At 32.5% G+C, this 19,519-nt stretch overlaps 2 protein-coding genes across 4 annotated transcripts in view; one reads left to right on the top strand and one right to left on the bottom strand.

The window, feature by feature from the left end:
• LOC132923361 (E3 ubiquitin-protein ligase MYCBP2) overlaps positions 1–19,519 on the bottom strand; it is a 277,986-nt gene that overhangs the window by 63,430 nt on the left and 195,037 nt on the right. The gene's annotated exons all lie outside the window — the stretch shown is intronic.
• LOC132923363 (uncharacterized) overlaps positions 2,651–19,519 on the top strand; it is a 121,419-nt gene continuing 104,550 nt past the window's right edge. Inside the window, exon 1 of one of the 2 annotated variants that reach the window (XM_060987316.1) lies at positions 2,651–3,279. In XM_060987316.1, the coding sequence (XP_060843299.1) occupies positions 3,061–3,279 (219 nt within the window). In that variant the 5' untranslated portion in view covers positions 2,651–3,060. The remainder of the gene's footprint in view (positions 3,280–19,519) is intronic. The other variant, XM_060987315.1, reaches the window with a different exon arrangement.

The following is a 19,519-nucleotide window of genomic DNA, read 5'->3' as shown; positions in this document are numbered from 1 at the left end:
TAATAATATTTACCAAGTGCTGTATTTAATATAATAAAGCACCTATGGTTTTAAAAGTTACTAACATTTTTGTAAATATTTTTTTTTTTTGATAACTGTTAGTCATGAAAAATATATTTATTAATTTTTATTACCGTCGTTTGAACGACATCATAAATTTTTTTAATATTATTAAAATACAGAAATATATTTGGAGTATTTTAATAGGTACGTAAAAATTAGATGTTATTAATTAATAATCAATAGGTATTTAAAATTTTGGTGAATTGAGTATATAGTGAGCCAATATTTGGTGAATTGTCTCTTTGTCACTCCACTCTGGTAATTAAAACTTTAAGTCGAAAATTCGATTTATATACATTGATAATTTAAACTTTTTTCTTTTCAATTACCATACTTATATACTTAATTTAAAATCAAGAAAGTAAAACATATATTAAAAAATATAAATAATTTTTGAAATATTTAGTTATTTGATCGGTATATGTTATGACTTATTGAGAGGGACTGTAGACAAAAATATATTTTTATAATTTAAATATATAATATAATAAACTGACGTATTTTTAATATTAATTTTCAATCATTGGTTTTTGTTATAAATTCTATTAAGTAATGGACATTGAACAGTTATAATTTTCATATTGATTTGATTATTTAATTTGCATCTTAGTGTACAATTCTTTATCAATTGAATACTCGTATGTGGTATTGTGGTACCTGCTAAACGAGGAAGAAATTCGACTGTAGTAGCTATAGTCACCTAACTAATGATGAAATATCAAAGAAGAAAAATCAAGTACGCGATGCTTTGAGTATTAAAGAAGTAACTGTCATTCCATCAGGAAAATTGATTTTTTAAAGATAATATTTCTGTAAAAAATAGTATAAATTATGTATTAGTTATATAATAATTATTAATTTAAAAATGTTTGTGGTGCCAGTGTAATTCATCTCAGACAATACTCAGAACATCTTCATCATTACCGTAAACATTTTTAACTCAGCCATTTTTTACCTAGATGCATACATCATAATATTTACAAATAAATTAATAATATAACTATTTAAATATTTAAAGTATTTAAATCCGATATTAAGTAAAAACGAAAAGTTTTTTTTTTTAATATTTTGATTATAATTATAATTAAAATTAACATTTATTTTAATATGTAAGTCATACAAACATATTTTAAGATTACACTTCCAATAACTTAAGGAGTTGGGAGAATACTATAATTTTACATGATTCGACATGGTTGGCGATATGCCAATACCCCAATTCTATATTTTAGCTCAGTTGATGTTGGTTAAGCATTCGTGCATTTGTATCCAAAATACTGCATGTGACATGAACCGGACTTAATTATGCACCTTATTTAGTGTACTTTTCCCTGTAAATCTAGGATTTGTGTAGTAGTATTTGTAAGTCAATTTTTGAAAACTTTCGAATGATCAGAAAAAAAACGAGTAGCCCATGTGTTATAGTACCGCGGTCGACAACAGAAATACCTGCAATTAAAACGCGAGTAAACAATAATAACAACGCAGAAACGATGTGTGCGCTCTAAAAACTTCGTCCTCAACCCTCCTCCAAAAGCGCCGCCATAATGTAGACTACAAAGTAAGTATAGAAACAGAAATGTGATATTATATTTCGACGCGTAGAGTATGCGCGTTTCACGTTCAACGCATCACACCGAAATACAATCCGTCAATTACGAGAGCTCGTAAAAAAAAAAAAAAACTAAATAAAATAACAACAACAACAATAATAATAATAATAATAATAAAACGAGACATAAAAAAATGTATGTATTATAGGGGCATCGTGTTTTATACGTATATACATATTATATCGATTATATGTAACGCGTGTACTACGACGGTGACGATCATAGCCGTGATGTCTATGAACGAATATATATATACTATGTATAATACAATATATGCAACACGTATGTATGAAATAATAATACCGGGTGACTTATTCAACGCATGATACTCATCATAACTTTTTTTAAAACATATTTTGTTGCATATCATCAGGTTAAAACTATGACGTCAAAAATAAATAAATATTTTATACTATTTTTTTTATTTATTTGACTTTATTTAATGATAACATTATTTTTCAATTTCTTATTTCGGAGAGTTATAATAGCTGTTTGATATTCCAATCGGATTTTGGACGAGTATTTATTTAAGTATATTTAAGGGTTTGTCGTGCGGGGCGGCGGAGATGGTAGAGCGGAACTCGACAAAAAAATACTTCTTAACTTTGAATACTCATCACGATTAATTTACTATTTGTCCGAAATGTTATTATTTTATAGACACAAAATACCTGTAATATTCTGCTTCGGAATACACAAAATTAGTGATGACAATATTAATAGCGTGGCATATACGACGAATAATATGGATCACCCCGTATAATCATAATAGCCGTCTGGCCGGCGCGGCATTCGTCGTCGTCTCGTACGTACGTTCGTGGGCGGTCGGTCGAGGTGGCGTTCGGTAGTGGTGGCGGCGGCGGCGGCGGTGTGCGCTTACAGCTGCTGCTGCTGCTGCTTCTGCGGGCGACGAAACCAGTTTTTCGAGTGGGAGAAACGGATCCGGCGGCGGCTGTACGCAAATACGACAAAACGAGACGTGCGTGCGCGTGTGTAAACGCAAAACCGTGTGTAAAATCGTCTACCGGTGGCCGCTGCATCAGTGCGCGTCCGTCGGTCGTGTACGGTTCAACAGCTGTTCGGTACGCGCTTGTGGTTTCGTGTGTGCTCGGCCGATTTCGTCGCGACGTTTTTCGCGTTTTGACGTGTGCGTTTCCATATCGTTATAATTTATAATACCCGATATTATTATCTATCGTTTCGTCATTCGTTTTCGCGATTGGTTTTTTTTTGAAAATATTTCCGTCCCGCGTGGTGTCGTCGATTACCCTAGTCCGCCGCCCTAAGTGTCGCGTATACGTACCGTTTGTCGTGTATCCGCAGTCGGCGTCGTCTTCGGCCGTCCGTTTATCGTTTGGACGCACCATGTACGGCTAAGGCGCAAATGGCCGCCGGGTGGCCGACCTTAGCCGTCGTTTTTCTGCTGGCGTGCCTCCTGTTGCCGACCGGCGGCGGCGGCGTACGACCGCGGGACGACGACGGTCAGCAGCAGCAGCACCACCACCACCACCACCAACCCTCGTGGTGCCAGAGAGAAGAATGCAAGTGCGAGTGGGACGACGAGAACCACGTTACCGTCAAGTGCACGTTTAACGGCGAAAAGGTTAGCATTTTAGAAGTCGAATTTTACGAGTACGATTTAGTACGAAATATATAAATATATGATATATTTCGTATAATGAGTCACTTTTTTGCGATTATTTCGTTAAGTCTTCCAAGACGGTAAAATATTGGGTTTGGTGGGTAAAGGTAGTAGATACGCGCCGCGTTTTGTGGACAAAGGATGTATCGAGGGACGCATGATGGGTCATTTGGTGAAATTCATATCATTAAAAAGTTACTACCATATTGGACTTAATTTTATGTACTAATATTTAATAATATTTTAGATGGGTTATCATTGTTATTGAAAGTATAATTATTATTAAACGCAGAGTTTAAGTGCAACAAAGTCAAATTATTTTATTGCAATACATTTTATAACAAAAACAATGTCTTGTAGCATACTAGCATGTATATCGCAGTGCTACTCTATCAAATTATATGATATTATAAGGTAGGTAATATTGCATTAACACATCGTTATCTAAATACCAAAATATTCTGTATTTGGGGTATTCGTGGCACTTATTAAGTCTTTTGGTCTGCTGGATTCGAATTCTATTCGATATAACCAATTTTAAATCTGTTGTCTATCATATAATATTAGAATAAATCTGCAAATATTATAGAATATAAGATACGCCTATCAAATTTATACGAGGCTATGAATGAATAATACGAAGCAACGTCGAAGCGATAATGCACACTTAACTGTATTATGTTTCACTATTAATTCACGTCAAGGTTGTGCTTGGATCATCTAAATAGTATATACGCGCAGTTCTGAATAAACCTTTTAGACTGTAAAGCCATGTGTAATTGTCGCTATTTATAATTCAAACGAGGAACCTGTGAATAATATATAGATGTTTGATGCTCTTACTAGCTATCGGCAGTGACGCGTTCTGACGGATCAAAGGTGATACGGAGAACTTTTCGTAGCACGACACTTATTTTGATCAGGATATAAAAACATACACGCAAATGGCAATGTGAAAATAATTCGATATAAACCGAGAATTTGGTTGAGATATTGTCGTAATGCACACACTAAAAAAATTGTGCACTTTTAGATGGCAACGCGAAAGCATTCTGATCGAAAATCTTCATGAATCGGAGTCCGATTATTGGACAGCAGCCATAACAATCAGCGATACAGAAAATATCGCGGTTACTTACGCGTGTAAATATGCTCTCCCTCCATCCTCGGATCCTCCCATACTTTCATATTGACTTAAAACCTTAATATTTTGAAAATTATTTGGACTTGGTATAGGGGTACTCAGTGCATACGTTGGTTACCTGTTTACCACAACTATATCGTAACAATTATATGGAAGACGGGGGTCTATGCTGAACATACCCTATACTGAAGGAATTTCCACACGAAAAATCGCGAATTTATAGGATCTCAATATTGAATTTGCGGATAAATACATTATGAATGTTATCGCCGAAAACCATTGAAGCAAACATGCACAGTTCACTTGTGTAGCGCAAGTAACAGCGATATTTTCCACCGGCCAGTCTTGTATGAAACTGTTGTCTGATTTTCTGAAGTCTGTTACCACATTCTCTATCACACAGTTTTCGTCTTTTTTTTCGTTTTTAATGTTTGCGTTTACACACTATATTATATGAAATATGCATACCTAGTGCAGTGAATTGTAACAAAATCTCAGTCACAAATCTATAATAGACCGTAATGTATGATTATCATGTACGGTGTTGCGGAGTGCAGGCGAAACGAATATCGATCAACTCCGACCGAAAAGTTTCCAGCAAATTCTCCGATGCGTCAAGGTGAATGCAAAAATTCACCTACATTATTCAAATGTTTCATCATTATTGGAATAAACAATTTTATTCTACTTGACGTACGCTAATTAAAAATTACTAATTATAGAATAAATTGTATATCTATATATAACGTATTATATTATAGATGAGTGTACGTTTGAATATTTTGAACAAAACTTTGGTAAAAACAACCACGTAACGGGCGTTGTATGAAGATCTTTACTATAACAGCATAACACTATTATATTATGTAAATATGAAGTGTTAACCGTGCGTTATCCGTTGATTCCTGCTCACACTCTATGAGAATATTTGCGATTTAAAAAAAAGACTCGATCGGATAATAATTCAAATATTATAATCTGCATAAAGACGTGCATTATAAGGCTGATCTGACTACAAATGACAACAACGTCGCTTGACCACGCAACAAAGTCCACTTTATCACAAAAGGGCTTTCTCAATATTATGTATCCTTCCCATCTAATCCTTAATATTATTTGACCGGGTCACATCTTTTTAAATTATTGAACTTGCCACATTCTCATGTTTCGTTACATAGCACTGCTGATTCAATTTTATTTTATTTTACATTTTTGAGCCTAGCCTTTTATGTAAATATAAAATAAACAATATACGTAGGTAGATTTCGGGTACCCAACCCAAACCTTATCATTCTGACGAATATAAAACAAATTAATTGGTCCAGGTTTTTTATTAGTATATTATATTCTCGGTTACTATAGTAGGCGGCGGTTTCCAGCTATGATATGTATACACGATGAGCTATCGCGATTTCTTCTTTCTCGGTAAAACTTACACGTATATATATATAATGTATAATACCTATTATAATTGTTATCTCAACGGTCAACGTGACAAATAAAACTAGGTTTCCTTAATCCCCTTGTCCATCCGGTCCTGTATAAGCCACAAACGACGGCGCGCCACTTCGAAAGTAATATAATTAATAGCGTACCACATAATATGTAAAGACGATATAATAATAATATGTCGTATGTTGGACAGGTGTCGTGGATGAGTGGACATACAGTTTATGCACTGTATAAATGCACATTGCACGCGATGACAAAATATAATATGATATTTTTTTGTATCGAACTACCCGAGAAGTTGTTCACCTGATACAGATCTCTGTTATTTTACGTATATTATAAGCGATTTTAATACGAAATCGAATCGAAAGTGCTCTAACATTGTAGTCGGTCTACTTGTCACCCTTATATTACTGTATGCGACTGTGTGTTATACTGTATTATTATTTATTATTACTGTGCGCGGTGATTAATTCGACACCGGCTTAGACTCGGGCGGCAGAGGTCATTCATGCGAGTGTGTACGTGTGCGCCCGCGACGTGTACGTTCGCGTGTAGATTTATATATTGTTGTTACAACGTCCGAGCGGCACCGATCGCGGTGTAACTCAGTCCTCCCGCAAGTGGGTAACCACTACGAAATTATATATAATATACACACGACCGTTGGGTTCTTGATAAGCGCTAATTGATTTGATCTGTCTGACCAGATTCCTGTGTATGTATAGCGCTGCTATTCAGGCGAACGAATTGTTCGGTCGTTGATAAATCACTATATCGTCAAGTTTGTAATTTGAATTATGCCTTATCAATATGTAGGTACCTACTGCATAATATAATCGTACTGAATGTATCTTATACACAGAACACCGTATTGTGATATAGTCTACCGTTAATGAATTAAACCAGCCAAGTCCAAGAACAATAAATTAACACGAATGTAACTAAGAAAATATGCGATGAATACGCAATTTCCCATTATTGATCATCATTCGGAAGCTGAAAACCAATATATCAATATATATATATATATATATATTATTTAATATATCTATAGTAATTAGAAGGAATTAATTTAAAATTGTTTTTTATTATTAATATTGAAAACAAGGATATTCGATATGCTATTATCTTCGGGTATATATTTATTTCCTGTTTATATAATATATATATACTATCAGAGTATATACATCAGACAAAGTTGGATCAAACACCTTGAATAAATAAGAATATTTCAAGATTTTCAAGAATATTTTAAATTTGATTTTTTCGATGAACTTTCAGCATAGTTAATTATATATTTTAATATTCCTTTTTTATATTTCACGGAAATATCCAAAAACAAATATGCAATTAAAATTCATTAATATTAAAATATCAAACTATGTCGGAAATATAGAAAACCATGGATTTTAAAATAAATATGGTTATAAACTCGATCATATAATTGCAAGCATCATGGTAATCATTGATGGCATTGAATAATAAATATCTGGGTACTGTCAATTTGTATTACTTATAATAGTTCTCATTAAAAATCAAATTAATTTTAGTTAGGTACAATATACCTACTCTTCCTTTTCTATACAAAGTTTATGATGCAGTCGTAATGATTTCTAACATAAATTGTTTTATTAAGATAAATGTTTTATACATCATAATAATATCTTCTTTATTGGTGTATGTGTTAATTGTTAAACATAAAAATATAATTTTTCGTATCAATCATTTAAATTAACTGTGGTTAACCATGAACTTGGTTTTGAAAGCTACAATGATCAATCGTCAATATGTACATATTTTTAATACCATATATTGCAAATACACAAGGTCTGACTTGTTTACTTGACATTGAAACTAAAATTATTAACGGCGAAGCTTGTTAAAGTTGTAATTTGTAATTTTTTCTTATGCTATTTATATGTATAGAAGTTTTGCTGTTATTTCTTTTTTTTATCTTTTAATGAATATCAAAAATGTATAATGCATCGTATCTAGTTACAACCTATTCATATTTAATAACTCTTTATGTTTGAGACGCATGCAGTCATTATTTCAATACAATATAATATTAAATACCATATAGAATTGTGTTAATTGGTATAAATATTTGACTAAATTCGATTTTAAAATATTTCCTGGTTCGGGCTCGAGTCCAAACCACTAACCAAACACCGATATTGTCTTATTGTTGATATTACGGACATATGAAACTTACGAGATTGCGTTCTAAAAGAAAAACAATGCTAAAATAACATTATCTTCCTAGACGAGCGATGAGTAAAGACATCGTCGTTTCGTTCTCTAGTTACCGGTAGCCGAAGGGGGACAATATTATTATTGCACTTTGTATAGAAAAACGATAAGGCTACGATACAATATTATATATTATGCTATAGATATTTAAATATTATTCACAACGATTTTATTTCAAATGCTGAGGGATTATTTTAACATTTAATAGTCATTATTTTAAAAAGTATTTATGATTTTTGAATTTTGTTTACATTATTTAATTGCATTGTAAAAAAAAACATTTTCAAAAACGTTAATACTTTTCAGGATAATGCTATTATTGCGCTTACTATTAAAATAGCCATCACAAATATGCGTGCTACGTATGTGTATTTTTTACGATGAAATAAAATTGTACGTGTAATTAATACACAAAGACGGACAAATGTAAAGAACGAAACGACGACGACAGCGTAGCAACAAGAGCAGTTTACCGACGAAATCGTTTAACTCATATTATCGAAAGTAAATATTTAGGTATAATAAAATAACGAAACTCGTTTGATAAGCACTGGACATTGCACCTGATGGACGACTGTGTATAATACAAATATACAATGTTATACAGAGTGCATCTGGTTATGCCGTACACACTTAGCGCATGTCAATGATTAGAACCGAAAGCTTATTATTTTACGTTTATTAAATGTAAGTTTTTTGGATATGTAGGTAGGTGCTTATTATTTTTATTCTATTTCCTATTAAACTCATTAGTTTTTTTGTTTTGTTGTCTTCTAAAATGCCCCTAATTTTATTTGTGTACATGATTTTTAAGAGACGCCAGCGTGACGCCACATAACGCCGGTGCCTATAATAACCTCAACCACTGACCATTCATATCATTCTCAAATTTGAGCGCAGAACAACCTGAAACACGCTGTATTTGCCTAAAGTTATAAATCAACTCACGCGTACATGGTTTTAACAATTTACTATGACTTATGATATTTTAGATCAGAGGATGTGTGTAACCGCCCAGTAGCTCCGACTATGCGACGCCGCAGACCTCATTGCTTTATAAATATCAGTGAACCTATGTATATTATTATACACCGCGCACACATCACGAATTCACAATCAGCTAGACGAAAAGCAGTAACGACACCGACCGATAGTGTATCACACGCTATTACAACTCGTACACACTGCAACATACATACATACGTATAGACCGATGAAGGAACATCGTTATTTGAACGGCTCGACTTATTGACTTATTGACTCAATGTGTTATTTATATATATACATACAATATTAGATTCATAAACGCTCGCGTGTATTTGTAGACTGGTTTTAATAGCTCCATAAAACCGTCGTTATAACGGGTTGGGTGTAATATACGTCGCGCACGCCCGGTGTTGTGTATATGTATACCTCCCGAAGCGTCCGGTGGCAGATGAACATTGTATATTATATACGCGCGGAGCATAAACGGATTGAATCGTTTCGTGTCTATATTATAATGTTATACAGGAGGCGATTGTCGTTTGAAAACACGCTACGGCGGTATTTATAATGTACATAAAAACATACGTACCTATACGGCTATAAATATTCTAGCTATTACTTATTACTTATTATGTATATGAACTTGTCGATTTCCCCGGACGCAAGACTCTAGAGGTCGCGGACTTTCAATTATTCGAAAATATAAAAACTGGTCCGGTTTTGGTCAGGTAAAAAGTAGATAAAACGTATATAATTATATTATTTTATCGGCACGAAACATAACAATCCCAAAAAAACGATAATATTATTATCGTTGTCTTCGTGTTTAACAATATTGTAGATATTATTTTACCCGTAATTTCTTGTTTATTAGAGGTTTGGATTGTTTAAACTTTAAAATGTATTTAACGTTAGTCTTAAATAGTCGATTTTGAGAAATCGAAATCGTTTACGTAGGAATAACCACTAACGAGATAAATAATCAAAGTTGACGTCGTTAGATATAAAATTACTCATTCATTATTGTACCTATAATGACTAATGTGCCAGTTATCTAAGTTATCTAGTGATTATCTTGATAACAATAAAAATGGTCTTATTTTGATAAATTTAATTCAAATTACCATCAGTAAATATTAAAATTAATATTTATTTGTTTGTGTAGATTAATATTTTTCGACGTAAAGACTGATTCTTATTGGTACATGTTTCTACTATAAAATTTCACATTCATTTTTACAATATTTCAAATTAAAAATATATCCAAAATAGTGTTTACAATATTTATTCATTAAGTATTATCAAGGATTTGTCACTAATTAAACATAATTATTCATGATGAAGTTTTTTGTGCATAACTATTAAGTGATGAAAGCCACGTAGAATAAAACTGGATCATTTGTATTAACTGTATTGTAAGAGCTTAAAATATCAAAATGATATTTTATTCAGTTTTTTATAATTATTTTATCACTTATTGACATGCCGACATATTATTTAAATCTAATGAAAAAATATCAATTTATTTAAAAAATAATGAGTTTTATTTTCCATATTATCTAGATAAAAGTAAAATATATTTATTTTTATACTATTTATATAATATATACCTATTGTATACTATACAATATTATTCGAATCTTGTTTTTTGGATACAATATTAGTTCAGTTCCGCGTTAGCCGCCGATCGGTACGCACGTGTGTATAGTGCGCCTAAGCTAATTAATTAATCTTTCTAATGATCATTAATTTATTATTATTGTGTTTTTCTCTCTATCCGGTTAATCAAAGATGTGACATAGACTAAGTTCTATTTACTCTTCTATTTTAACTAAAGTCTGCACACAATAAACGATAAAAATATTACGTCCTCAGTAATATTGTCAGTGTAACGCATACGGTCTCATCGGCGGCCGCCTCGCGGTCTCGTTATTATACAACAATCTAATTAAGCTATCGCAACCCACCGTCTTCATCATCGTTCTTATCGCGACTGCGATTGACTGATATTATACTATTTAGAAACTCATTAATTCTATTCTATTTACATCCAACTCATTTTAACAAAATGAACAGTAAAAATAAGAATATCGATCTCCGATAAAATTGTAAGCAAGAATAGGCAATCAGATGAAAGTTGGACCATACAGCAAAAACCTAAAAGAAACCACTCTAGTTCTTCTAACTCTACGCCGAACTCTCCAAGTGATCATCAACCTAAACCAAAAAAAAAAATATTCGCGTCAGCAAATCGTTTTGAGGTTCTCGCTTCAAACGAAGATCAGGACTCAAATCAGATGGACGGTCTAAATGACAACCAGCTCAATGATAATACCAAAAATAACGAAGATACCAATAACACACAGACTGATAGTGCAAATACAAATGTTCCGCCAATCAAAGCTCCTCCTCCAGTTGTCGGTAAGAGGCGTCGAGAACTTTCCGGAACTATGCACAGTACTATTGAGCTAATCGGTGTTGAAAACTTTGTCTGTAAATCATCTACAGATAGACTAAAAATTCAAACCAGCACTCCAGACGCTTATAGATCACTAATACGGTATTTAAAGGAAGAAAAAGCCGAATACCACACCTACCAACTTCAACAAGACAAACCTGTCCGAGTTGTAATTCGCAACTTACATCCATCGACGCCTACTAGTCTCATAAAATCTGAATTAGAATTTCGTCAATTTGAAGTAAGAAATATTACCAATGTTTTACATAAAACAAATAAGCACCCGTTACCACTTTTTTTTGTCGACCTGGAACCCTGCAGCCAATCAAACGATATTTATAAATTGACATCTCTATTACATACAAAAATTAAAGTAGAAGAACCTTTCAAAGCCAAAACTATAAGCCAATGTCTAAATTGCCAGAACTACGGTCACACCAAAACGTACTGCGGCTATCCTCCACGATGTGTTCGCTGCGGCGCATGCCACCTATCATCCGCCTGTCCAAATCCACGCGATACCCCACCAACATGTGCACTCTGTCACGGGAGCCATCCAGCCAGTTATAAAGGATGTGCGGTATACAAGGACCTCCAAAGACGTAAGAAACCTGCCACTAATAATTTTTTTTTATCAGATAATATTAGAGATAAGTCACGTATTGTAAAAGACAGCCACCCTGCTCATGACACTAATACAAACCCCACCCTATCCTATGCACAGGCCACTTCAGGCCAATCCTCAAATCACCATCTGCCTTCACCGTCAGCTGATATCAATAAAACAATAACAAGCTTTCTAGAGGATTTCAAATCTCTAATAAATCCTTTAATATCTCTACTTACCAAAGTAATAACTAGTCTTTTAGATACTAAAAAATGATTAATAACACATACACAAACAAATCTCTTTTAATTTTATTATTCAATGCAAACGGCCTAAGAAATCATGTAAATGAAATCGAATAAGTACTACAAAACCAACGTATTGATATCGCATTAATTACCGAAACACATTTTACTCAATACTCTAACGTACATATTCCAGGTTACAAATTACTGAAAGCCAATCACCCAGATAATACGGCTCACGGCGGAGTTGCCATATTAATTAAATCCACCATAGCGTTCCAAATTCTCCCAAACTTCTGTCAGAATTTCTTACAGTCATGTGCGGTTTTAATTATATAAATAACATCCCTGTAACAATTGCTGCACTATACTCACCTCCAAAACATATACTTACAGTTGCAGACTTTAATAACTATTTTTGTACTTTTGGCAACAATTTTATAGTTGGAGGTGACTTTAACGCCAAACATCAAAGTTGGGGATGTCGTACGAATAACCCACGTGGTCTTGTCTTACGAGACTTCACATGTATAAAAAAACTTAAAATACTTGCTCCCCCTGGCCCTACTTACTGGCCAACTTCTGCTCGTAAAAACCCAGATATACTTGACATATTTGTTTCAAAAATCCCATCTAACCTATTTCACTCTACTGATAATATCTTGGACTTAAATTCAGACCATTCTTCAGTCATACTAACACTCAACGCATATCCATTAACTTGCCCGAAACCTCCTAAACTCTTCAATGCCACAACTGATCGATATAAATTTCATGATCTTGTTAATCAAAATATAAAACTTGATACTTGATATCAAATTAAAATCCACGGATGATATTGATGTAGCAGTAAATAGCTTCACAAATATAATTCAGTCTGCGGCATGGTCAACCTCCTCTGTAGTAAGTCATTGTTCCTCATATCAACCCTCTTTACCAAGTCATATACGAACACTTATAGTGGAAAAACGGAGAGCAAGAGCCCTATACCAACGGTACCGTCTCCCATCTCTTAAACAAAAATACAATAACTTGTCTAACTCACTCAAGAAAGTTTTATCTAAAAATAAAGATATTTCATTTGCAAACCATTTAACTGACCTTTCGGCTAAGGATAGGAGTCTCTGGAAGGCAACAAAACAAACTCTTCAATACAAAGCCTCATTGCCCCCAATAAAAAACCCGGATGGTAGTCCTGCTTCTTCTGACGCTGAAAAAGCTGAACTATTTAAAAATCATCTTCATGAAATTTTTCAACCTCACCCTGAAACATTTTCACTAGCTACTACAAACACTGTACAAATGTATCTAGACTCTTCTCTCCCTATGTCTCCACCAGTTAAACACTTGACGCCCAGTGACTTAAAATATACAATACAAAAATACTCACTTAAGAAATCCCCAGGATTCGACTTAATTACAGCGGAAGTCGCCAGATGCTTACCCAAACGTGCCATCACTCTACTTACCCACATTTTCAATGCTACTCTAAGACTCTCTTACTTCCCCCTTCTCTGGAAGTACTCTAAAATCATCCTAATCCCTAAACCGAACAAACCACCTGACTCCTTAAATTCTTATAGACCGATCAGTTTATTGCCATTTTTCGGCAAAATACTGGAAAGACTTCTGCTTAAACGTATCCTTCCTATTATGTTTGATAAAAAAATCTTACCCGACTATCAATTTGGTTTTCGTGCTAAGCACTCGACTATTCACCAAGTCCATAGAGTTGTTGACGCTGTCTCCTTTGCCCTCGAAAAAAAACATTACTGCACCTGCGCATTCCTTGACGTATCCCAGGCCTTTGATAGAGTATGGCATGAAGGTCTGTTATACAAATTAAAAAAGTTTCTACACCCAACTTACTACATTATACTCAAATCATATCTCACAGACCGTTACTTCCAGGTCCATTTTGGTACTTCTGACTCTAATATAGCAGGAATTGCAGCAGGCGTTCCGCAAGGTGGAATCCTCTCCCCAATTCTGTACAATATTTATACATCTGACCAACCGACCACACCCAACACATTGGTAGCAGACTATGCGGACGACAAAGTCATAATATCATCCAGTCCAGATCCTACTATAGCCTCCAAAAACCTACAAAACCATCTTTCATTAATGGAAGACTGGTACAAAAAGTGGCGTTTTAAAATTAACCAATCCAAATCTGTACATACTACATTTACACTTAAATTAACACCATGTCCTGAAGTAACGCTTTTTGGTACTCAGATTCCCCCATCCCCAAATGTTAAATATCTCGGACTAACTCTCGACCGCCGTCTTACATGGGCTCACCATATCAAAGCCAAAAGATTACAATTAAACTCCCGATTACGAATGCTCAAAACCCTAATTGTCAACAACAAACATTCAAAATTAAATATTAAATTACTTCTTTATAAATCTCTCTTAAAGCCAATTTGGACTTACGGCCTACAGCTATGGGGCAATGCGAAAAATTCTAATCTAGATAAAATCCAAAGGTTCCAAAATATAGCGTTAAGGAAAATAACCAATTCACCACCATATGTGTCAAATCACACACTTCATAAAGACCTGCATATGAAAACAATCCAGGAAGAGGCAAAAAATTACTACAAACGGTTCCACCTACGCCTTAACTCACATCCAAACCCACTCATAAAAAATCTAGGTGTATTAACCATCCCTGGTAACCCTCCTCGGCGTCTCAAGCGTAAATGGTGCAGAGACCTACTAAACCCTTAAAAAAAAAAAAAAAAAAAAAAAAAAATATTTGTATAAGTTAAAATAACATATACGTATGTAAAATAAAAGACGAAGTGTCATCAGTGGGTGGCTTCTTCACTCAAGATTTTCCTCCTGTAATATTATAGCCTATATTCTTATTGTGCCTTGTGTACAGATTGTATATATATTAATAAAGAAAAAAAAAAAAAAAAAAAACAATATTAGTTATCTAGGAACTATAGGTTCTGATCACTGAAAATAACTTAACAGCATAAACCGTTCATCTGTCAAAGGTGTGTATCATGAATATATAAAGCAGTTGAGTTAGTATAATATAATATTGAAATAACTAAATTATCAGTGTCAATGTTCAAAAAAAAATTGTTTATCTCATTTCTCAGTAAAGCGACCGTTTTATTTGACAATTATTATACTTATTCCTCGAAATCATCTTTTTTCTCTTTGCAACGGTGTTTATTGTAGTATCGTTTAGAACTTTAAAAATAATGTCCTTTTTTGGAAAATCTTAAATCACAAATTTTAACTTTGCGACGCGTTTACAATGTTATGTATAATGAAGTCTAACTGAGATCTTGATGTATAATAAACTACCGATGAACGACTGTGATGTCTATTTTCACGTCACACACTAACATATATTCGCGTTTTACTTTTACTACTATATATATATATTATATATACGACCATAATAATATATTGTATTATACTGCAGCATAAATGTATAATATAATATACGTTTTCGCATGCCTTTGCTGTGAAATCCTTCATAATATCCTTTACTGACTCCTTCTCTCCGTCCGCTTATCGACGTGATTTATGCGTTTTTCTCGTTTAAAATACTATAATATGTTTTTCCCGACGACAGTGTATTACAATAATAATAATAAAAATAATATATTTTAAGCAGAGCGGGCGAAGGCTGTTTTCAGCATGTATGTGTCATATATAGATACCTACGTATATAAATACATATAATGGTAATATTCACTCCGTATAGTGCGGTAAAGTTATTTGTCATTTTTCTAAAACATATATTTATACTTTTTCTATGATGTTTTCAAGCGTTTCGTGTGATTTTCCAGTTTTCACAAACGTATTATACTGCGTGTCCTGAAGTGACGTCCTGCTTGAGGCTACCACAGGTTGCGAACACCATCATGACATAACGTTGAAATTATATTATAAATTGTATAAGCATGCACCTCATTTTATTCTTAAACAACGATTTATTCGAATTCTGATTTTTGAAATCTTAAAAAAGCCATAAATCTTTTTAAATTGTTATAATATGTATTATATAATTTAAGGAGTACTCTGTGGTAATACGAATTTAATTTTTTTTATTGAGAACCACCTAGCCATATATGTTCACCGTAAATTATTAACCACAAATATACTTTTTTAACAATCTTAATGTGAAGAATTTAGAATGTGAACTGGTAGTTGTTGAGTTATTAGACAATTTATACCAATAATAACAATAATGGTTTTAGTATAACAGAAAACATAAAAAAAATATTTAATTTTTAGTCAAGTACTTATTGTTATTAATTATACTCAGTCAATGTATACAAAAAATAAATATATAATATATATATATTTACTAAAATGTTTTTTTTAATTGTTTATATTCCTGCAGCAATATTTATTCTTTAAAAAAATGTGATTTGTTTTTAAGAGTATTTCTTTAGATATTTTAATACAATTTAACTTATTTGGTTATGGTAACGAATTTTTTTTTTTTTTGTTACCGGTTGTTGGTGTTTAATGTGTTCCAAACAGTTTAATCGTTATTATATTATGTTAAAGAAATATAGACTATGGACTTGGTATATATTAAAAATGTATTACCTATATAATAATATAAAGCCTGAAATTAAAATATAATAATTATCGTAAATGTACAAACATAGTCTATATGATAAAACATCGCCTTATAATCATATTATAACAAACAATTTCCGTGTACACAATTATTATACACGATACTGTAGAATATAAAATAATAATTTAAATCCTGTTGAATTTTAATGTGACGACATTAATGTTTTAGGAAATTTAGGATCTTTTAATCAAATACTTTGAGAATCAACATAAATATAATTGTGTACAACTAAATATTTTTTTTAAAAATTAGAATGAATCATTAATAATATAATTTTATTTTTTTAATATTATATTCTGAGTGGAGCGATGAATGTAATGATTTTATAATGGTATGTGTTATTTTTAGTGTATTTTTGCACGATATTTAGTTGATGCTTCAATTTTCACTTTATGGTGATTTATTAAATACTTTAAAGATGTAAAAATTAAAAATTCCCAGAACTTTCTATTTAATTGAGAAAAAAATATATAAAAATATGAATTTAATCTTTAATCGTTAAAATGATTGTTTTTTAACCATGGTTACTAAAATGTAGACAGTCTTTGCACATTTCCATTGAAATAACTCCTATACTTAATCTATTTCTTATATCTAAGTCATATGGCTTCAGAAATTTGAGTTGTCTAACATCTTCTGAGTTTTTTAATCACTAAATGGCTAAATAATTTATATTATTTAAATGTTTGATTTTTAATACCTTATAAAAGTTAAAAAAATAAAGAACATCAAATGACAGAATTTAGAATCTATTAAATATTAAACATTGTTATGACTATTGTTTTTAATTACCTAAAAAAATGAGACAAAGTTCATTATATACATATACCTATATACTTATGGCTATAGTGTTTACAGTATTAATATGATATTAAATAACAATTTAATAGTTTATAGCATTTTAGTATTTCATTATTTGTGAGTAAATATATAACGGAATCAATATTTAATTTCCGTTTAAACATATAAATGCGTTAAATAATTACAAATACAAGTAATATGTACCATATATAAAATATAGATGTTATTTTTTCCTGATAAAAATGTACCACTACATAGAGAAATCCAATGATAAATATACGATTTTTTCGGGACGTAATCACAATTAGCTTATGACATGATTTTCGTTGATTCCTATTATTTCTCAAAATGTTCAGATAAAACACGCCTAATGACATTTTCCAAAAATAGTTTTGTGACATAAAAACGAAAGTTTTGGCCACGATGTATATATGTATGTTTTATTGGCTGTATTTTTAGTCCGTAAAATCGCGTAGGTATTATATTATACGAGATTTCGCACATCGGAGGCCGTGCTTATGTCGTACAATGTCGACTAAAAATACACCGCGTTCAATGGCGATCGTCAGTAAAATATAATATATTCTGGTCGTGATAATAGCGTATTGAAAAGATCTTTTGTTTTTTAATTGTTATTTTTCTTGTTAGTATTTGTTATTATTCTATGTTATGTTCTAATATTTTTATTTTGTTCAACTTATTGTCACTTAGCTATACGTTTTGTAAATCTATGCTAAATTTTATCTTGTAATTGGACCTAGGTACGTAATAAATAAATAAACGAATAAAATATTATGATAGCCAATAGGTATGTTATTGTGATACACTGACATAAACACAACTGCAGAGTGCAGGGATGACGGACACAAAAAACCACGTCATTTTAGGAGACCCTGCAGCAGCGCTCGCGACTTCCGTTCTCGTGGACGGCGGGCGGACACACGAACGAAATAATTTTTCTCCATACACGACGAGTCATACATATTTTACAAAAGACGGGTGGTGTATAAATAAGACCGTAGACCGTAAACAAAAACTGACGTAAAAATTCCTTTGTGTTCGGGTCTGGTATAATGTATACACTGTACTTATACAGCTATATACATACCTACCACGCTCAGTTAAAAGTTTAAATCGACAACACGTCGGACACCGGCGGATCACGGTCACGGTGTTTTAATAATCAAACGGATTAATTAATTAAAATCATGCATAAACATGAGCGAGTCGAGTTTAACATCGTACAAAGTCAGTTGTGAGGTATAATTATCTATAGGTGGACTTTTCCTTAATATATATTATAACCGTGCCTATAAATTATAGCGATAATTTGGCGACAAAATAACGAGTGTCTGTATAATAATTACTAATTAGCATAGATCACGCAATACGTACCAGGTAGACTGGGCACATTGACTATAAAATATGATGGATTTTCGTGATACATCCTGTAGAATATTATCGTTTCAACAACATACTATAACTATATTATATCGTCCACCATAACACTCACGGTCAGACGAGTTGCATAAAAAATATATCGATCGGCCGTTTTTTTCGCCCGTCATTGTATTCAAACAAGGCCTAGTCTCTGCGATATCGAAGCGTATATTATTACTATGAT

The sequence above is a fragment of the Rhopalosiphum padi genome, chromosome 2 (genome assembly GCF_020882245.1).
Source record: "Rhopalosiphum padi isolate XX-2018 chromosome 2, ASM2088224v1, whole genome shotgun sequence".
Taxonomy (NCBI): Eukaryota; Metazoa; Arthropoda; class Insecta; order Hemiptera; family Aphididae; genus Rhopalosiphum; species Rhopalosiphum padi.
This window is presented reverse-complemented; position numbering and strand designations above follow the sequence as displayed.